Source organism: Typopeltis vanoorti, chromosome 25, assembly GCF_054136105.1.
Source record: "Typopeltis vanoorti isolate ZY-2024b chromosome 25, IOZ_Tvanoo_1.0, whole genome shotgun sequence".
Lineage (NCBI taxonomy): Eukaryota > Metazoa > Arthropoda > Arachnida > Uropygi > Thelyphonidae > Typopeltis > Typopeltis vanoorti.
Window position 1 is genome coordinate 50,635,420 of NC_143573.1, and position 19,535 is coordinate 50,654,954.

Below are 19,535 nucleotides of genomic sequence, written 5' to 3' on the forward strand. Positions count from 1 at the left end.
CTCTTTGGAAGTTTAAACCAAGTATTACCAATGATTAGTTTGTGTCTTTTACAAAACTCTATAAGTCTTTCACCTCTCTCATTCCTTTTTCCAAGGCCATATCCTCTACCTTTTCACCAAACCAGTCTCCCATCCACTGCATTCCAGTCTCCCATCCAGATGATACACCTTTTAGTTCTGTCTTCTTCCATTATCTCTTCTGTTTGATTATATATCTCTTCTACTTCATTTTCATCATGGTCACTTGTTGGCTTATATATCTGTATAATCATTATGTCCACAGGCTTTGCTTTCGGTTTAATCATAATCACCCTGTCACTTTTATATATTATTTTTTCTACTGAATTTTTAACCTTTTCATTCAAAACAAACGCTACTCCATTCCCCCCCCCCATGTTCTACAGGAATATATAATTCTATAATCATCACTTTCAAAATCTCCTATATCTTCCCATCTGACTTCACTTAGACCAACCACATCCAATTTATTCCTCTCCATTTCTTTCTTCAAGTTCTCTAATTTACCAACTCTTAACATTGTTCTTACATTCCAGGTTGCAACATGTATAGTTTCTATCTCATTCTCTCTTGGATGTCTTATTTTCTTCCTATTTTCCTTAATACTTGGGATCCCATCCTCATTGTCCATTTGAGGATTTCGTAGGTTAACGACCTGAGAAGCCTCATTTCTTCTTCTGCCGGGCATGACATCCATTGTTTGCCAATAGACCCCATTTTTGCCAGTTGTGGAAACTAAATTTGCCGAGTTCACCATATTTTTTTGGAGATAATACTGAGGTGGTTTCCTGTTGCCTTCCTCAGGAAACCATTATGGTATGGTTTCAAAACTGGGAGAGCAGCAGACTCCCACTGCTTAAAATAGGCTACTCCTCTCACTACTAAAGGTAGAAAATAAAGTAAATAGAAAAGATTCACCCCTAGCCCTCGAATTACTCTAATAGCATTGGGGGAAGGAACAAGAAGAAGAGAGGAAGTGTAAAGAAAAAAGATAGGGACCAGTCTACAGATAACATAACAGATGTACATTACATGAAGTAAGGCATGGTCCAGCATCAGGTACCTCGGGTTTGCCATTCCCATACTCACTAGAGTGAGCCCTTAAGGACAAAATTAACTTATATAAAATATTATTTATTTATTATTTATAGATAATATTTATTAAAATATTATCTATACTGTTTAGGCACTTTGGGATGAAAAAATGGCAAGCTGTGTATTACATAGACAGAAGTGGACTGCAGAAAATTGCATTGCAAATCCCTAGCATGGATTGTGTTTTCCCCACATCTGAAGCCTTATAATATCGATTGCATGAGGACAGGAATTGTTAACAGGAAGTTGAAGTTCAGAAGGTATATTGCAAAGACTGGCCAAAACAGCTCACCAGATTACCTAGTTGTTGAAAAGTACACTGACAAACAGAGATAAGGAAGTTATTTTCCTTCTTTATAAAGCTTTGATGTGCTACATCTGGACTACTGTGTACAAATCGGGTCCTTCGAGAGGAAGTGGAGATTAGGAAGTGAAGGATTCAGGCTCCTTGTGGATTTGGAAATGGTATATGATAAGGCGTTAGGGGAAGAGTTTCTTTAAATTCTGCAATTTTTTGGTGTAAATGAATTTATCTATAGCAGTGTGTGTGGCCTATACTTAAGATGTAGGCAGCAGTTAGAATTGAAGGATATGTGGAAAGATGGTTTGAAGGAAAATCAGATGTAAAACAAAGGTGTGTACTATATCTGATGTTATTTTTCAACTATATACAGATTACATTACAAAGTAAAGCATTGAACCCGCTTATCAGAATTGGAGACGTTAAACTCTTCTCTTTACTTTGATGTAGATGATGTTATTTTCTTAAATGGTATAAGTCCTTGAGACTCTTTTATTAAATTGAATAACGAATTTGGTATAAAAATCAATATATATATATATATATATATATATATATATATACAGGAACATGGTAAACTAATGGTAAATCATCATGGTAAATAGCTATGTTTCACTAAAACAAGTTTTAGTAAAGATGAAAAATTAATTATGGAAGTTAATGGTGGGGAGCCACCATTAACCTTGGTGATTAATTTGCATGCAGTAAGAGAAAAATTAACCCAAACATCAGATTAACAGTATTTATAAAACAGTGCTCAAATTCAGTTTAACCTAGGAATCTTGAAAATTGGGTTAGAAAAAGAACAGTGGGTGAAAGCCTACAGACATGAAAGTTCTGAGGAAAATTATGTGAAGAAAGATTACATTAGTGGCAGAATCACATTAAAAAGAAGATATTAAAAAAGAAACTAACATTATTAGCATATAAGAATGTATGAACAGCAGAACTAATCGAAGGTAGGGTAGTCACTTAAACATAATGACAAAGGAAATGTTAGCAAACCAGGTGATTTGAGACCAGTATGGCAAGAAAAGGATCCAGAAGAAGCCAAGATCCAGATGAACGTGCTGAAAGTTTTTCCACTTGGATACACTATAACTTAAAGATGCCACGTTGCTCAATCATGAAGTTACTTCATGCATGTTCTTTTTTTTTTTTTTTTTTTTTTTTTTTTTTTTTTTTTTTTTTGTAAGCAAAAAAAGTTTTTCAAACTTTTTTTTCTTACATGGATAAAGGATTAAATCAAGAATATAATTTATTGACATCTTTAATTTATAGTATAACCAAATGGGAAAACTTTCAACATCTATCTCTAATCCAGAGTATTTTAATAATCATGTGTGACACCTTTTGGCTACGTTGTTTTAAGGATACTTGCGACATAAGACTGAATGATATAATCACGTAATCACAAGAAAGATATTTATTTAACCAAATATTTCGGTCTGGAAATAGCAGACCATCGTCGGTGGTATTACAAGAACAGTTTAAAAAAATATACAAGCTAGAATACTAACAATAGATCGTTGAAATTAGAACATGCCGCGTGATGTTATATCACTAAGTATGAAACGAAATATTTTGAAGTAGAAACATGATTGAATTTGCTATACAAAAAAAAAAAAAAAAAAAAAAAAAAAAAAAAAAAAAAAATTAATGAGTAATCTTGATTAGGCTTTCCCAGATTTTTGATATAGATATGCAGTCATTACGATTCAGGTTGGGATGATGGAGCAAGGCCTCCACGCTTTCCTTGAACAAACGTTCGAACCTATAACGGGATCTATGTAAGAGGCGCGTTTTGGACCAAAGGATGCTGTGGTCAGTTTCAATCCCGTGTTGAGCCAAACCAGACTTTTCAGGTTTATTGTGAAGAATGGATGATTGATGTTCTTGGATTCTTTTTTCAAGAGAACGTCCAGTCTGTCCAAAGTAAGAGAGATCACAGTTGCAAGGAATTTGATAAACTCCAGGAACTGGACGTTCTCTTGAAAAAAGAATCCAAGAACATCAATCATCCATTCTTCACAATAAACCTGAAAAGTCTGGTTTGGCTCAACACGGGATTGAAACTGACCACAGCATCCTTTGGTCCAAAACGCGCCTCTTACATAGATCCCGTTATAGGTTCGAACGTTTGTTCAAGGAAAGCGTGGAGGCCTTGCTCCATCATCCCAACCTGAATCGTAATGACTGCATATCTATATCAAAAATCTGGGAAAGCCTAATCAAGATTACTCATTAATTTTTTTTTTTTTTTTTTTTTTTTTTTTGTATAGCAAATTCAATCATGTTTCTACTTCAAAATATTTCGTTTCATACTTAGTGATATAACATCACGCGGCATGTTCTAATTTCAACGATCTATTGTTAGTATTCTAGCTTGTATATTTTTTTAAACTGTTCTTGTAATACCACCGACGATGGTCTGCTATTTCCAGACCGAAATATTTGGTTAAATAAATATCTTTCTTGTGATTACGTGATTATATCATTCAGTCTTATGTCGCAAGTATCCTTAAAACAACAAATTCTTATCCTTCACGGGGAAAATGCTACCAAAATAACTGGTAAATTAGGAAAACTTTCAGTTATACAAGGTAGGTTACGAGCAAAGATTAATTTCTTAAAAAAGTGCCGCGACAACAAGATTATTCCCAATTTCGCTAAGATTAAAGAAACAATAAAATCTCCTGGAGCTCATAATATTTACCGGAACACAAGTTTATCTCTAATCCGTAATCAACTTAAAGCTGCTAAACGTGATCTTGCTATTCACAGTCATCAGACTTCTGATTTACGCACCTATATATCCACAAATTTGGATCCACATCTTTCTCACATAGTTCTAAATGTAGCTAAACGTTCTACTCAACGTGCTTATAATAAACTAAGTCAACATCTTAACCGTAAATATGAGGCTCTTTCGTCTAAACAATCCAAGCCATTCATAACTCCAGATAATTGGATTGTAAATATATCCGGACGTCCTTTGACTAAAAGCGAAACCCTCATCCTTTCAAAAGGACATGATTTTTCTATTGTTCCAAATAAAATACCATATCTAGATTTCCTAGTTAACATTGAAAGGAATCTTAATCATCTAACCAGCGATAAAGCTAATGCTCTTCGCCTAGAAGTCGCTTCTTCTCTACTTAAGGCTAAACTTCCTCCTTCTAACATATCTCCTTCTGAAATGAAATCTTTACAGTCCTTGAGAAAAAATAATCACCTCATTATCACTAAAGCTGACAAGGGAAAAGCAACAGTAGTTATGGACTCAGTAAATTACAGAAGAAAACTTTCTCTTTTGCTTCGAGATCGCTCCACATATCAAGAAATTGATTATAATCCAACCAACAGACAACTAAAGAAATTAAATTCTCTCCTTGATGAAGTCATCAGTTTGGATAAAGACACAATTGAAAGACTTAAAACTCATTTTGCAAGACCTCCTAGATTTTATGGCCTTCCAAAAATCCATAAGATTGACTATCCTCTTCGTCCAATAGTAGATTGCATTGATTCTCCTACTTACCGTATAGCCAAATATCTAGCTAAATTACTGAAATCTTACATTGGCAACTCGAGTTCTTTTTTAAAAAACTCCTCAGATTTCTTAGAAAAATTAAAAGATGTCTCATTACAACCTACAGATCTTATGGTTAGTTTTGATATAGAATCTTTATACACCAATGTACCTCTTAAGGAAACTTTAAAACTACTTGCTGACATCTTTCCTCAAGATATTATAAAATTATTCGATTTCGTTATACATTCTGGTTATTTCATATGTCAAAACAAATTTTATAGCCAAGTAGAAGGAACAGCCATGGGAAGTCCTCTTTCTCCAGCTTTAGCCAACTTTTATTTAGAACATTTAGAAAAAGTCCTCTTCACATCTAGTTTCCCTCTACCATCTTTTTGGGTAAGATATATAGATGACATATTTGCTATTTGGCCTCACAGTAAAAACACTTTATCTTCCTTTTTAAACAGTATTAATTCCTTACATCATCGCATAAAGTTTACTATGGAATTAGAAGAAAACAACCAGTTATCTTTTTTAGACGTTCTCCTCATCCGATCATCTTCAAATATTCTTACAACTACAGTATACAGGAAACCAACATTCACAGGTCGTTATATTCTGAAAGAATCAGCCCATCATCCATGTCAAAAAACAGGAATTATAAAATGTCTCATCAAAAGAGCCAAAACTAATTGTTCTACTTTTGATTATCTACAGAAAGAACTTTCTACTATCCAGCAACACATGAAACTCAATGGCTTTTCTGAAAAAAGTATTCAACAGCTTCTTACATCTTATAATCCTCCACAAAACAACAAAGATTCAATACGTCGAGTACCTATTCCTTATATCTCCAGTATTTCAGAACCTATCGCAAGAATTTTGAAGAAATATGATTTAACAGCTACGTATTCTCCTATTAACAAATTGTCCTCTCATTTTCCTTCTCCTAAAGACAAACGCTCAACTTTATCTCTTCCTGGAGTTTATCAAATTCCTTGCAACTGTGATCTCTCTTACTTTGGACAGACTGGACGTTCTCTTGAAAAAAGAATCCAAGAACATCAATCATCCATTCTTCACAATAAACCTGAAAAGTCTGGTTTGGCTCAACACGGGATTGAAACTGACCACAGCATCCTTTGGTCCAAAACGCGCCTCTTACATAGATCCCGTTATAGGTTCGAACGTTTGTTCAAGGAAAGCGTGGAGGCCTTGCTCCATCATCCCAACCTGAATCGTAATGACTGCATATCTATATCAAAAATCTGGGAAAGCCTAATCAAGATTACTCATTAATTTTTTTTTTTTTTTTTTTTTTTTGTATAGCAAATTCAATCATGTTTCTACTTCAAAATATTTCGTTTCATACTTAGTGATATAACATCACGCGGCATGTTCTAATTTCAACGATCTATTGTTAGTATTCTAGCTTGTATATTTTTTTAAACTGTTCTTGTAATACCACCGACGATGGTCTGCTATTTCCAGACCGAAATATTTGGTTAAATAAATATCTTTCTTGTGATTACGTGATTATATCATTCAGCCTTTTGGCTACTTGTATATGGAAATATGACTTCAGTGAAACTCTTCAGTTTCAGAAGAGTCTATAGACTATGAATAACCATCTCATGCTAATAAAGAAAAAGCAAAAGATGCAACTAAAGAAAAAATTATAAAGTTTACCGATTCAAAGTTTTCTCAAAATGATTATCATCTACATGAAAAGAAAATAACTATCTTCGAAATCAAGAATAATAGACATGAAATTGAAATAATGTAAAGCAACTGTATTACTGGAAAACAGTTGTTCCTTCACAGATTGAAGAACTCATCAGGTTTATTCAAAATCTAGGAATAAAAGATTTACAAGTGACAGTTCACTAATCACATAGCATCTCCTTTCTGCATTGCCTCATTAAATGTATGAGGATTACACAGGCAAATTAAACAGAAACTATATGGAAACTTATGCTACACCATCCTTTCTTTTAGTGTTGCACGGTGATCAGCATTCATTTTGGAAATTATGGACTTTACAACCATGTTATAAATAACTATTTTTAATTTCCTGACGTTTTGACCTTCATATCAAGGTCATCATCTGGAGTATATACAAATATACAAGGATAAGCTAAGTTACATTTCGCACAATAAGCTAAACAAACAATGATTTGATCACCAGTTATTCTACTGGCATGACCGCTAGTGAAAAAAAAAGATACAGATAAAATTAAAAATTAATTAAATATTTAGAAACAATATCAAAGCTAAATTCTATTTAAGATAACACGGGAGAAACATTCTTTCATATTGATAGTTTTCTTACAGTAACAATGATGTCCTATTTTTAACAAGTTGTTATATTAAATTTAAGATTCTGGATTATCTACAGTCCTGTATATAGTTAGCTCTTAGGAAGAAAGGTTCTGTGGGTAGAATATGTGCCTTCCATATGCTTGGGATTTTTAGACCATCATTATTGTTCAGATTGGGGTGGTTAATTAGAATCTCACAGGCTTCCTTAAATTTGCGTTCATACCATGTTTTGGTGTGATTTAAAAAAACTGGTGCTTTTCCAGTCAATTCTATGTAAAGTGTTCAGGGCATGATCAGAAAGGCCAGCTTCACCATAGTTATTATATTTAATGTGTCGTTTATGTTCCTTTTATCTGATAGGAATTGTGCATCCTGTTTCCTCAATGTATGATAGATTACAGGTGCAATAAATACGGTATACGCCAGGGTGGGCCAACGGAGGGAGTGGGTCTTTGGATGAGTTGAGTAAGCTTTTTAATTTTGCAGGAGGTTTAAAGGTGGCTTTGAGGTTGTATTTCTGCCACCTTTAAACCATTGTCTGAACAATGCTTAACTAGTAGACATATGGAGGGTTTGCAATCCTAATCTCCAGGCTTACATGTACATGAATTAAGGTATTGGTACCCATCTTGATTTAATTTCTATCTCTTCCCTTATAATTAGGATAATTCAGAAAAACATCTTGATATCAAGATGTCAAATCGTAATCCAGTTGTACTTAAGTTCCACTGCACGGAACAAGTAGAGATCAGTTCTGGACCATGGAGACGTCCGTCAAATTTTCTGTTGATCTTTTCAACCAAATTCCAGAGTCTCTGTTCAAATTGGAATAATGTTATCTGGAATTGAGATATGTGATTAAAATTCAAACAAGCAGTAAAACAGAATATGATGGAATGGGGGGAAGGAATATTGTTTTTGTTGTATAATGAAACCTGCAGAGCATTCATGACTAAACATATGCATGTAACCATGTAATTAAAAAATCTTATTACTGTGGTTACATGTGCATGTTTAGTCGGGGAATGGAATAGTCTTTCCTCAAAAGAAAACAGTTGAAAGACCTGTATAAAGAGAGAAGCTAGTTTGTAATAATAAACAAATGCAATGGTATAGAATGTAGCAACATCATCAGAATCATTAACATAGAGATAGAAGTGGAAAGGCAGAAACAAGTAGAAGAAAGAAATTTTAAAATAAGAATACAACAGCACTTAGCAGATTGCCCTTCAGCTGCATTCTTCAATAGACAATTCACTGAATTCTACAAAGAAAGGACTATCACTCAAATCTGCACTGATGGTGAAGATATGTCCACAACTCAAGACATCCTTGACTCCTTTCAAAAATACTACAAAAATCTGTTTGAAGACAGCAGTACTGTTGGAAATTATAACTCTTGGAACATTATAGCTTTCCTGTTCATTTCCAAGATGGGCTTGACAGACCCATTACAGCATCTGAAGTTATCACAGCCTGTAAAGAATGCTAGACGAGAAAATGCCCATTACCTGATAGTCTAGGGATAGAACTTTACCACAAGGCCCTGGGATTTTATTCTTCCCATCCTAGTTATACTATGTACTTCTTTTTCTCTCATCAGGACACATACCAAGTGAATTTGTAGCAAGCTATATCATCCTCATTCCAAAACTTAATGGAGATCACACCTTGATCAACAGCTGGAAGGCCCATTTGTCTATCTAATACTGACTAAAAGCTATTTTTCTGCATTATCAATAACAGGCTCAAAGTGGGAATAATGAAATACATAAAAGCATAAAGGTGTATGGAGTTCTAGGCTGAGCAGTAAAATTTAATCTATTTCTGCTATGTGATCTACTCCCATTTAGTTAATAGAAAAAAAGAAAAAAGCAGTCAATGGCAGTGCTATCAGTAGACCTTACTCATGCATTTGATAATGTCCAGCATCCTTTTCTGTTCCACACCCTCCAGTAAATTGGTGTAGGTAAAAAGCTGCTATTCATTATCAAAGGAGCCTAGCCAATTTAACTACTTGCCTTCTAGTTAATGGGTTCCTGTCTGACTCATTCAAAATTCGAAAAGGGGTCAAGCAAGGTTGCCCTCTTAGTCCATTGCTCTTTGCATTGTTTCTTGAACCTTTTTTTACAGGAAGTCAACAATATACATACTGTATTTGGAATTACAGTTCCTTCAACTATGAAGGAAAATAAGGTATTTGTATGTGCAGAGGATGTATGGGCACTTTGAAGGATAATGATTCCATATATATATATATATATATATATATATATATATATATATATTTTTTTTTTTTTTTTGGAAAGATTCAGCAAGATCAGTGGATAAACTATTAATGCAGACAAGACAAAATTAAAAGCTTTTGGAAAGTGTGGGATCTTAGAGGCATTCCTTTTGAACTAAGCCCTAAGAGAGAACCCCTCATCATACACTATCTGATCAAAAGTATCCAGACACCTACTCGAAACTTGAATCAGACTTTCCCTGTAACACACTTTCCAGTAGTGGACATTAATACAGGTTAGGTCCATCCTTTGCTTCTATGACAGCTCTAACTCTGCCCGGAACTTTCTACCAGGTGTCAGAATGTCTCTGGAGGAATGGCAGCTCGTTCTTCCTGAAGAGCTGTAGCCATAGCAATTTATTATGTGGGTCGTTGGGGTCTGGAGCGAAGTTGGCATTCTAATTCATCCCAAAGGTGTTCTATGGGATTCAGGTCAGAGCTCTGGGCCGGCCAGTCCATTTCTGGAACGTTATTGTCCACAAACCATTACCTCACAGACCTTGCTTTATGGCAGGTATATCAGCATGACACAGACAATAGTCATCACCGAATTGATCTTCTATCATAGACATGCAACGAGTCAAAATATCCTTGTACCCTTTCGCATTTAGATTTCCATTTAGTGTTATGATAGGGCCAAGTCCATTCCACGAAAAACACCTCCACTTTGTAACACCACCTCCTCCAGATTTCACTGTTGGCACTACAATGCTTGCAGGAATTATTCTCCAGGCATTCACCACAGCCAGACCCTCCCATTAGACTGCCACATGGTAAAGCATGATTTGTCACTCCAAATCACACGATTCCAGTTGTCCACTGTCCAGTGGCATCGCTCTTTACATCACTGCAGGTGACGCTTAGCGTTCACAGGAGAAATATTTGTTTTATGGGCAGCTGCTTGACCATGGAACTCCATTTCTCATAACTCTTGACACACAATCATGGTGCTGGCTGGACAGTTAGTAGCACCGCGGAACTCCCAGGTGATTGTTTCACTCGATATCAGGCAATTTCCACAAACCACCTTCTTTAACGCTTGATGGTCCCTGTAAATGATGATCATTAAATGCAGCCTACACAACTGCAGTTTCATTATGGTTGTGCCTTCATGTTTCCACTTCACAATCACATCAACTGTTGACTTGAGCAATTTGAGGAGAGTTGAAATGTCTGACAGATTTCTTATTGATGTGGCAACCAATAACTAGTCCATGTTTGAAGTCACTGAGCTCCCTTGACCTACCTGGTACTTCTTATCACTGAACAATACACAGCTCCATGCCTCCTTTTATACCAGTAAGTGAGTAGTAGTGATATCTAGACGTCAATTTATGAATTACGGGGGGGGGGGGGGGGGGGGGGGACCCTATACTTCTGATCAGATGTGTAGTTGGAAGCCACTTATCCAGTATTACTAGTTCAAGAACTTATATACAAGAACTTTGAAATCTTAGAAGACTGGAAAATAGTGCCACTTTTCTTTTCTTCTAAAGCCATAGTACCCATAATAAATATTACAGAACATCACAGAGCTGAAGAAAAGCAATTATATAGTAAGTATGTGCAATTTTTTTGGTCCAGCTGATACCAAGAAGTTAAAAAGGAATTTTTTCCAACTAAAGAAGCAATGAGGATTTGGACTTCTAATCTTAATATTCTGCTATTTAAGCAATACAGTTTCAAAAATCCGTAAAATATTGCAAACCAATCACACATCTGCAGACCTTCTCTCGTACTACCTGGGTTTTCGTCTTTCCCTGCTTGGAGTAAATGATTATAAAGGTCCAAAGGCTGAGATTGCTACAACACTGGCATTGACATTCTTTCCATTAAAAAAAAAAAAAAATTGGTATAAAGAAATCTTTAACATCTTTCACTACAAACTTCTGCAGTTGGGTATTGACAACAACACTTTGTTTCATAGCTTATTGAACTTCCAAGGATACCCTAACACAGTGGTTCTTAACCTTTTTTTTTCCTGGTGCCCCCTTTCAACTATTTGTATAGCCTGGCACCCCCTGCTCAATTTTACTGTTAATGACTTGATAAGATAATTATATATCATTAGGCAAACCTAAATTATCATCAACATATTTGAACTGTTAGTTAATTAAAATGAATGACTTTGATACAAATTCATTTTTACTCATAAAAGATGTAAACTTACTGTATTTAATAAGCCAATCATTAATGGCTACCCTGAGCCCGATGAGATCCTGTTAATTTTTTCGATATCAGGTTCAATGTTCGACAAACGAAATCTCAAGTCTCCACTTTCACTTATTTGCAATCAATTTCACTGCTTAGCTAACAATTGCAACACAATGCTGAATCCTTTCTTGACCAAGTATGAAGGAAAAACAATGAGCAGTAATTTTATTTCTTGCCAAAGCTGAGGATACTCGCATTGCATGTTTGGCCAGAATCTTTCATACCCACGCTGTTGAAATTGTACTTGAGCCTCAAAATAATTTTTGAAGTCAATAAATTCTTCACACAAATTTGGATGAACAGAACTGCCATCAGAAAGAAATGGATTTATGATCCAGTCAGGTACTTTAAGCTCATGAAAGCATTTGAATCGATCATCAAGTCTTCTTTCAGTGTCAGAAGATGGGAACAATAACAGTTTAAATCTGTATCTAATATTAATTCATCTATTATTTGTGGACTTGGGAACTGCAGAAAATCTTGTCTTGCAATACTCTGCTTGTATAATGTTAATTTGTTAATAAAAGTGTTTATAATTCTCTTTGTTTTAATAAGATTTACGTTGCTTGATGTTAACCTCATTTAATTTGGTGAAAATATCAGAAAGATATGTGATATCAACCGTTTCCTTTTTTAGAACATTACACATGTTCTCATCATGTGAATTAAGAAATTCCAAAACAGTATCATAGAGATCATTAAAGCTTTGTTGACACTTTCCATTTGAGAGCCATCTAATTTCAGTGTGAAGCAAAGGACGCGCAAATTCTTCATTTTCATGGCAAAGATCCTGAAAAATATGGGTATTCAAAGACTGTGCTTTTATTTTATTCACTGCTTTAATAACATCATCCAAAGTCTTATGTAGTCTCCCGCTAAGATGCTTTGTAACTAAGTGCTGACTATGAAGAATGAAGTGAATTGTAAAGATATTTGGAACTGCTTCTTTTAAATAAGCTATAAATCCACAGTGACAACGATCATAGATGATGCTCCATCAGTTGTACATGCAATAATGTTTGTGAGGGGAATGTTTTTAGCATTAAAAAGTCTTTAACAACCTTAAAAATTGTAGAACCATTTGTGTCAATTTTCAGTTGTTCAACAAATAGAAACTCTTCAATAATTTCTTCATTATTATTTATATAACGCATATAGGCCATTAACAAAGCTTCATTGTCATGTAAAGTTATCTCATCGAGTTTTAAAGAAAATTCTATGGTTTTTAAATCATCACAAAGTTCTTTTTTTTTTTTCAATGTCCTTTGCCATTTCTTCGATTCTTGTTGATACTGAACTATTGCTGAGAGGAACTGACAATGTCATATTACTTTTACCTGGGCCAATCATCGTATCTAAAACTTCATAGCCGGTAAGATGAGTTTCACCAATAGTGTATGTGGCTTTCCACATTTGGCAGTTAATTTTGAAAGTTTGTAAGACACAAGTCCCTTCTCTTGTTGGTTACTTTGTATTGTGACCAACCCTTTTGTAAGTCCAGGACGATTTTTAAATTTAGTCTTTAATTCGCAAAAGTACTCCACATCCTTTTTTGCTTTGTTCTTAAATTCTCAATCATTTTTCAAGGCTTTATTCCTTTGTTTGAGAAAGTTTTTTCACATATTAAGCACATTGGTAACTGCTCATTATTTATAAATGGAACAACTCCATATTTTAAATATCCACTTGAATTGATGACACTTTCTTTTTTCACTCATTTTAATGGATTACAGTGCTACACAATATCAACGAAGTGCGCCACACATTATCACGAGCTAGATGTAAACTGCAATCGAGGGTTGTCAGATAGGCATTAGAAAAGTAGCAGATATAGCTTATAAAAGTAGGGGATTCTGCTATAAATAGCCCAAATTAATTATTTTCAATGGAGAAAAATTCAGACCAAAAAGTGGCCCCCAGTTACTTAACTTTCAATGAAAAATTCTAAAAAAATAAGTAGCGAATAAATTTGAACAGTATTGTCAGATATACAATATTCTGAATAGTGTTGTCAAAAACACAATATAAATAGGAATGCTAGATTAAATATGTAATTTTTTGCTTTTATTATATTAGTAATATTATATTGCTTACTGCGACCCTCAGTGCCCCCTAACTGCTTACCTCCCCCTTCAGCGTTCACAGCACCCCCAAGAGGGTGCTATCGCCTAGATTAAGAACCACTGCCCTAACAGGAGGGATCTTGCTTGGAGAATTGCATACAGCTTTCCAGTCAATATTATCAAATGGAGGTACCTTAACATTGGAGATCCAATCTGTGACTGATTGGAAACAGTAGAACATGCATTCTACAGCTACTCTCTCTCTCTCTTGCCCTGCATATTTGGAACATATTACATAATGTGTTTGGTATTCCATTACTTTCAACAGAAACAGATTATTATTATTATTTTTTTTTTTTGTAGTACCCACTATTTGTCAGTAAGGGGAAGAGAATTTTGATTTTTATAAGTAATGAATTAAAATACCATTTATGGAAGGTAAGAAAGAAACATGGATTTGAAAACTAGCAACAATATCACATCCAAATTCTTTATAATATTGTATTGTTAATTAAAGATACCAAGAAATTATACTTGATTTAATCTTTATCTAAGTGTAAGCTAACATGTTTGCGCCTGAACTATTTTCAGGACTGGGTCAACTCTTATAAAGAAGCTAATGACTTCTCATCATTTGCTTTAGTATCCCATAATGCAAAGCACATCTCCTTACAGACATATAAAGTAAGTAAAAGTAAGCTTACCTTACTTTTACTTGCCTCTTTATTCTTAGATCGGTCTCTCTACCTCCCTATTGAATGTGATCCTGCCATCTCCAAAATCAGAACACTAAAGGCTACTTCTTGGCCTGTGGAAGTTACTAACAAACTAAAGCCTTTTAACTCTAGACCCCCCCCCCCTCCCCCAAATATATGGACTACCAAAAATCCATAAACAAAATGTGCCATTATGTCCCATTGTGGATGGAATTGATTTCCCCACATACAAATTAGCCAAACATTTAACCAAAGTGCTCACACACCATACTGGCAACACACCATCACACATAAAAAAAATTCAGCCCACTTCAAAGCCTGTAATAGAAAACCTCTCACTCCAACACACTCACATAATGGTCAGTTTTGATGTCTCCTCCCTATTCATGAATGTTGCACTCAAAGATACCTTAGAGCTCATCCAAGCCAAATTTCCTTCCAATATCTCAGCCCTATTTTAGTTCACAATGAACTCAGGCTATTTCCTTTGGCAAGGAACATTCTACAAACAGATAGAGGGGACAGCCATGGGTTCACAACTCTCCCCAACCCTGGCCAACTTCTTTATCGAGACTTTTGAAGAAAAAGCCTTAAACTCAGCCACACAAAACCCCACAATTTGGCTATGCTGCATGGATGACGTGTTCGCGATTTGGCCGCATGGCTCAGATACACTCCACATCTTCTTAACACGCTTAAACAACCTGCACCACAGAATCCAGTTCACCTTGGAAAAGGAAAAAAAACAACAGTCTTCCTTTCCTAGGCACTCTGATTACATGCAAGCCTGATGGATCCTTGGCTTTCTCTGTTTACAGAAAACCATTCCATGCAAGCAGATACATTCACCAGCAATCTCCCCCCCCACCCGACAACAATATGGGGTTATAAAAACCCTATATAACAGGGCAAAATTAGTCTGTTTAGATGACAATGCCTTAATCACTGAACTGAACCACATCCTTAACACATTCTTAGCCAATGGGTACAATCCCCAAAAAATCCAGAAAATATTAAAACCCGTTAACCATCCCCCCCCCCCCCTTCATAACAAAGATTACATTAAATCTATGGGCACTGGGGCACCTCTGAAAAGTTAACCAAAATCCTAAAAAAAATATGACCTGACAACCTGTTACAAACCATATAAGAAATTCACATCCCTTATTCGCCACCATCAAAAACCAGCCTGTCCTACTATGGCCAAACAGGAAGGACAGCTAATATCAGGATATCCGAACAAAAAGACTACATCTGGTTTCACCAGTACGGCCATTCTGGGCTTGCGGACCACGTTCTGGTACCTTCTAGAATACAATGGAAGAAAGACATCTTACTACACCGCTGCAAATATAAATACGAATTGTTAATGGAATAAGCCTCAGCTCTAAAAAAACTTTCCAAACCTCAACAAATTTGGGTGCATGAGACTGCTCCAAATTTGAGAAGCTTGCATCATGAGAACATCAGCCCAACAGCCAAGACAACTCAATTTAGCATGCTAGGGGAGCACCTTTAGGACTCTAGGAACAATGTTAGTTACTCTTTTCTGCCTCATTTGCTTGTTAGTGTCTGCATGCACATATCATAGTTTTATGTTCCCATGAAGATGGCAATGTAATATTACCAAAATATAGAAAGCATTGATTAAAATTTCTTTTAATTAACATTTAGTATGCCTTGTAATTTCCTGAAATAATTTAATAGTCATGTATTACCAATGTATAAGCTTATCTACAAGAATTAGCTAGTATTAGTACATGTATATTTAATAACGTAATGCTCTAATAGTATATTGCATCATCATCATCATCATCAAATTCCTGACATGTACCCTCAAGAGGTGTACAGGATATGATAGTACTACATGAAAACTTACTGTTAGATCTTGAATGGGGAAATTTTGAAAGGAAATTCATTCAGGATCTAACATGCAAAAAAACTAACGACTTAGGGAGATGCCTGCACTTCAGCAGAAAATAAGGAAAACTTTATTACTATATGTGAAAATATATATTCCTCTGTATGTAATTTACTAAGATCTCATTGTTGTTTACCCAGAAATCAAAGTGAGAATTTGTATCATAATATAGTATTTGTATAAGGAAAATATTTCAGTTCATTAAGATATCCAGTGTGCTGTAAGTCTCCAGACAATTTATAAGTAGCAGTCCAAAGGTCGCTTGCTAGCCACCCAGTTTAGCGTAATGCCGGAGGCAATAACATACGCAGAAGGTGACGTTAGCACGCTTTCACGCTTTCCAAGAAAACAGCAAAGGGAAAGCAAGGGATCAACTTGGGGGCATAAATGAAGAGAGTCGTGCGAAAAAGATACAGTGAAGAAAGAGAGGGTGCATGAAGTGAGAATATAAGGTGATGCACGCCATATTACAATCTCTCTTTTTCCTGATTCCTGCTTGATAATTTTGACTGGTGATTCAAGAGAAACGTCCGTAGGTGTTGCGATGTCAGACAGCGGGCCTTTTCCTGGAGATGCCTAAGAAATTCCATGTGGAGCTGTTCGTGAATTATCAGCCTTGCAGAATTGTGGCAATTGCTGGATGTCCCATTGGAAGGAGCGGAGAAAGTCCCCTTAGATGCGGCAGCAAACACGTTTGTGTCCGGCAGCAGAATTCAAGGACAGTATAAGCCCAACACCAGATGCAGAGACGGAATAATCAGAAGGTAACCAGATCATGTGGAAGCGACATATTGTCCGGAACAGAATCAGTAATGTAAAAAATTTTATTGTATGTTTCTGAAATGTTAGAGGAAGGAAAAACGTGTAAGCATAAAGTATGGACAATTATTAGAGGACTTTAGTAAGAATTTCCCTTTTGGAAATAACTAGTTTCCTTTAGCAAAGATTGTCTGGAGGCAGTTATATTATTGAATGAGATTGAACCTGATAAAAATGAAATTGGTATTGCTGAGAGCTTTTAATTGGAAACCTTGAAGAATGTGTAACTTAAGAATAACTTGTGGAAAGAGATTACAGGTTATGTAATGTTGTATAGCATTCTTTGAACTAACTTAGCGTGAACTGATTTTACTTAGCATGTACTGATTTCCTTAGCATTGAATATATGTTGCATCTTAACTGTAAATATTTGATTTCCCAATAAACATGTTTTATTACATATGCCTGAGTTATGCCTGATTGAGATTAAATGACCACTTATAAAATAGAACCTTAGTGGGAAGAATTTAGAAGGTAAATAACGATAGATTACAGGTCACGACTGCAAAGTACCAGAAATCCATAAACCATAACGAAGTGTAAAATGATGTGTGTATGCCTTAAGATCTAGGATTGTTTCCCTGAACAAGAATCTTTTCTGTTATAGGATACTGGCTGGCACAGCATAATATAAATTTTGCCAGTATCTGGAGAGGAAATAACCCTAGATAGAAATAAGATAGGCTAGACAATAGAATAGATAATAGTGATTATTGAGATAAGGATAGAAAAATAGAGAGAAGCCAACGACTTAACATTACTTTATTACTAACTTCCTGTCTACAATATTCCTCCAAATCAGTTTGTTACCTGTCAAGATTCCAACATTATGAGCTTATATTTCTATCTCTTAAGGCACTTTTTACTGTATCAGTCCACCTGTACCTTGGTCTTCCTCTGAATCTTTTTCCTGCCAGCCTGGTAGAGAACAAGCGTTTTGCTAATCTCTTTCCTCTCCCATTCTGTTTAAGTGACCATACCACCTTAGATTAGCTCTGCTAACACATTCTGGATGTTAGCCATTCCAAGTTCTTTCCTAATCTTCATTTTTAATATGATATTGTCATTGATTCCATCTGTTCATGCCCCTAGTCTTTCTCAGGACTCTCATATCTGTGGTCTCTAGTCTTTGGTCAAGTGTTTTACTTCTAACCCAGCTCTCAGATCCATAAGTTATGGAATACTAAGGCCATTGATCTGAAGTCATTAGCCTCTGTATACAAGTAGCCTAATGAATCGACTTCTCGTGCAAACTTTGTTTGATTGCTCTTGGATAAAGAATTAAACGAAGAATATAATTTCTTAGCATCTTTAATATATGCCATTTCCTAATTGCAAATTAAAAGCTAGCTCTGAAGCTAGAAAAAGTAATGTATGCAAGCTTCGATAGTGGAGCATTTTTTGCATTGAAATACAAATGAGTTTTTACATTCAAAATTCATTTTTACAATTAGAAGTCCCGAATCTTTGATTTCAAATGAAATGTAAAAACCTGAAATATATTAGACATGAAAATCCATGTAAAAATTAACTTACATGGAGCTGTGGACTAGACCATGTTTTTTTTTAATTAATTAATTTTTTAAGCTACATGTTTAGCTGGGCATTCAGAGTACTCTGTATTTCATGTTTATTTAGGTTCTCAATAATTCAGGGAAAAAAATTGACTTATACTTTTATTTTCTTCTTCTTCTTCTAGGAGATACAAAGTTCCTGATGTATTATTCATGACTATTGAACCACCGCTAGATATTCCAACTACAGGAAGAGCGTGCCTTATTCAAGCAAGGTATATTCTTTATTTTAAATTGCTCGTTCATTTTTTTCTTTTACTTATTGGTTCATCTTTTGTAGCACTGGCTCTTGTTGGGGGAAAAAAAAAAAACCTGTTACTTTGCAAATTACCAATGCATATTGATGGTTAAGATAAGAATTAAGCAAAAAAAAAAACCCTTAAAGTATGCATGGTGAATTAATGAATATTGCATTTTGTAATTATAGTCAATGTATGTATTTAAAAAAATTACACAGGATAGCTATATTATTATAACATAAAAATAAATTCACACAGCTAAACATAATATGGAAGGTAAAATTATTTGTCATTTGTAAATCGTTTATCTTATATTGGATAAATAATATAGTAATTTTAGATATGAAATTGAAGTTCATTAAATTTTGTCTTTTAAAATTGATGTTAAACTTATACATAGAGTAGTGAGTGGGAAGACTAGAACTAGAGGC

General features: G+C 35.0%; 1 protein-coding gene across 3 annotated transcripts in view; it reads left to right on the top strand.

Annotated features, from left to right (window-relative positions):
• Positions 1 to 19,535, top strand: part of LOC150092739 (C2 domain-containing protein 5) — a 615,319-nt gene that overhangs the window by 290,706 nt on the left and 305,078 nt on the right. For all 3 annotated transcript variants that reach the window (XM_090414825.1, XM_090414826.1, XM_090414824.1), the window contains exon 16: positions 18,991 to 19,080. In XM_090414825.1, the coding sequence (XP_090270951.1) occupies positions 18,991 to 19,080 (90 nt within the window). The remainder of the gene's footprint in view (positions 1 to 18,990; positions 19,081 to 19,535) is intronic.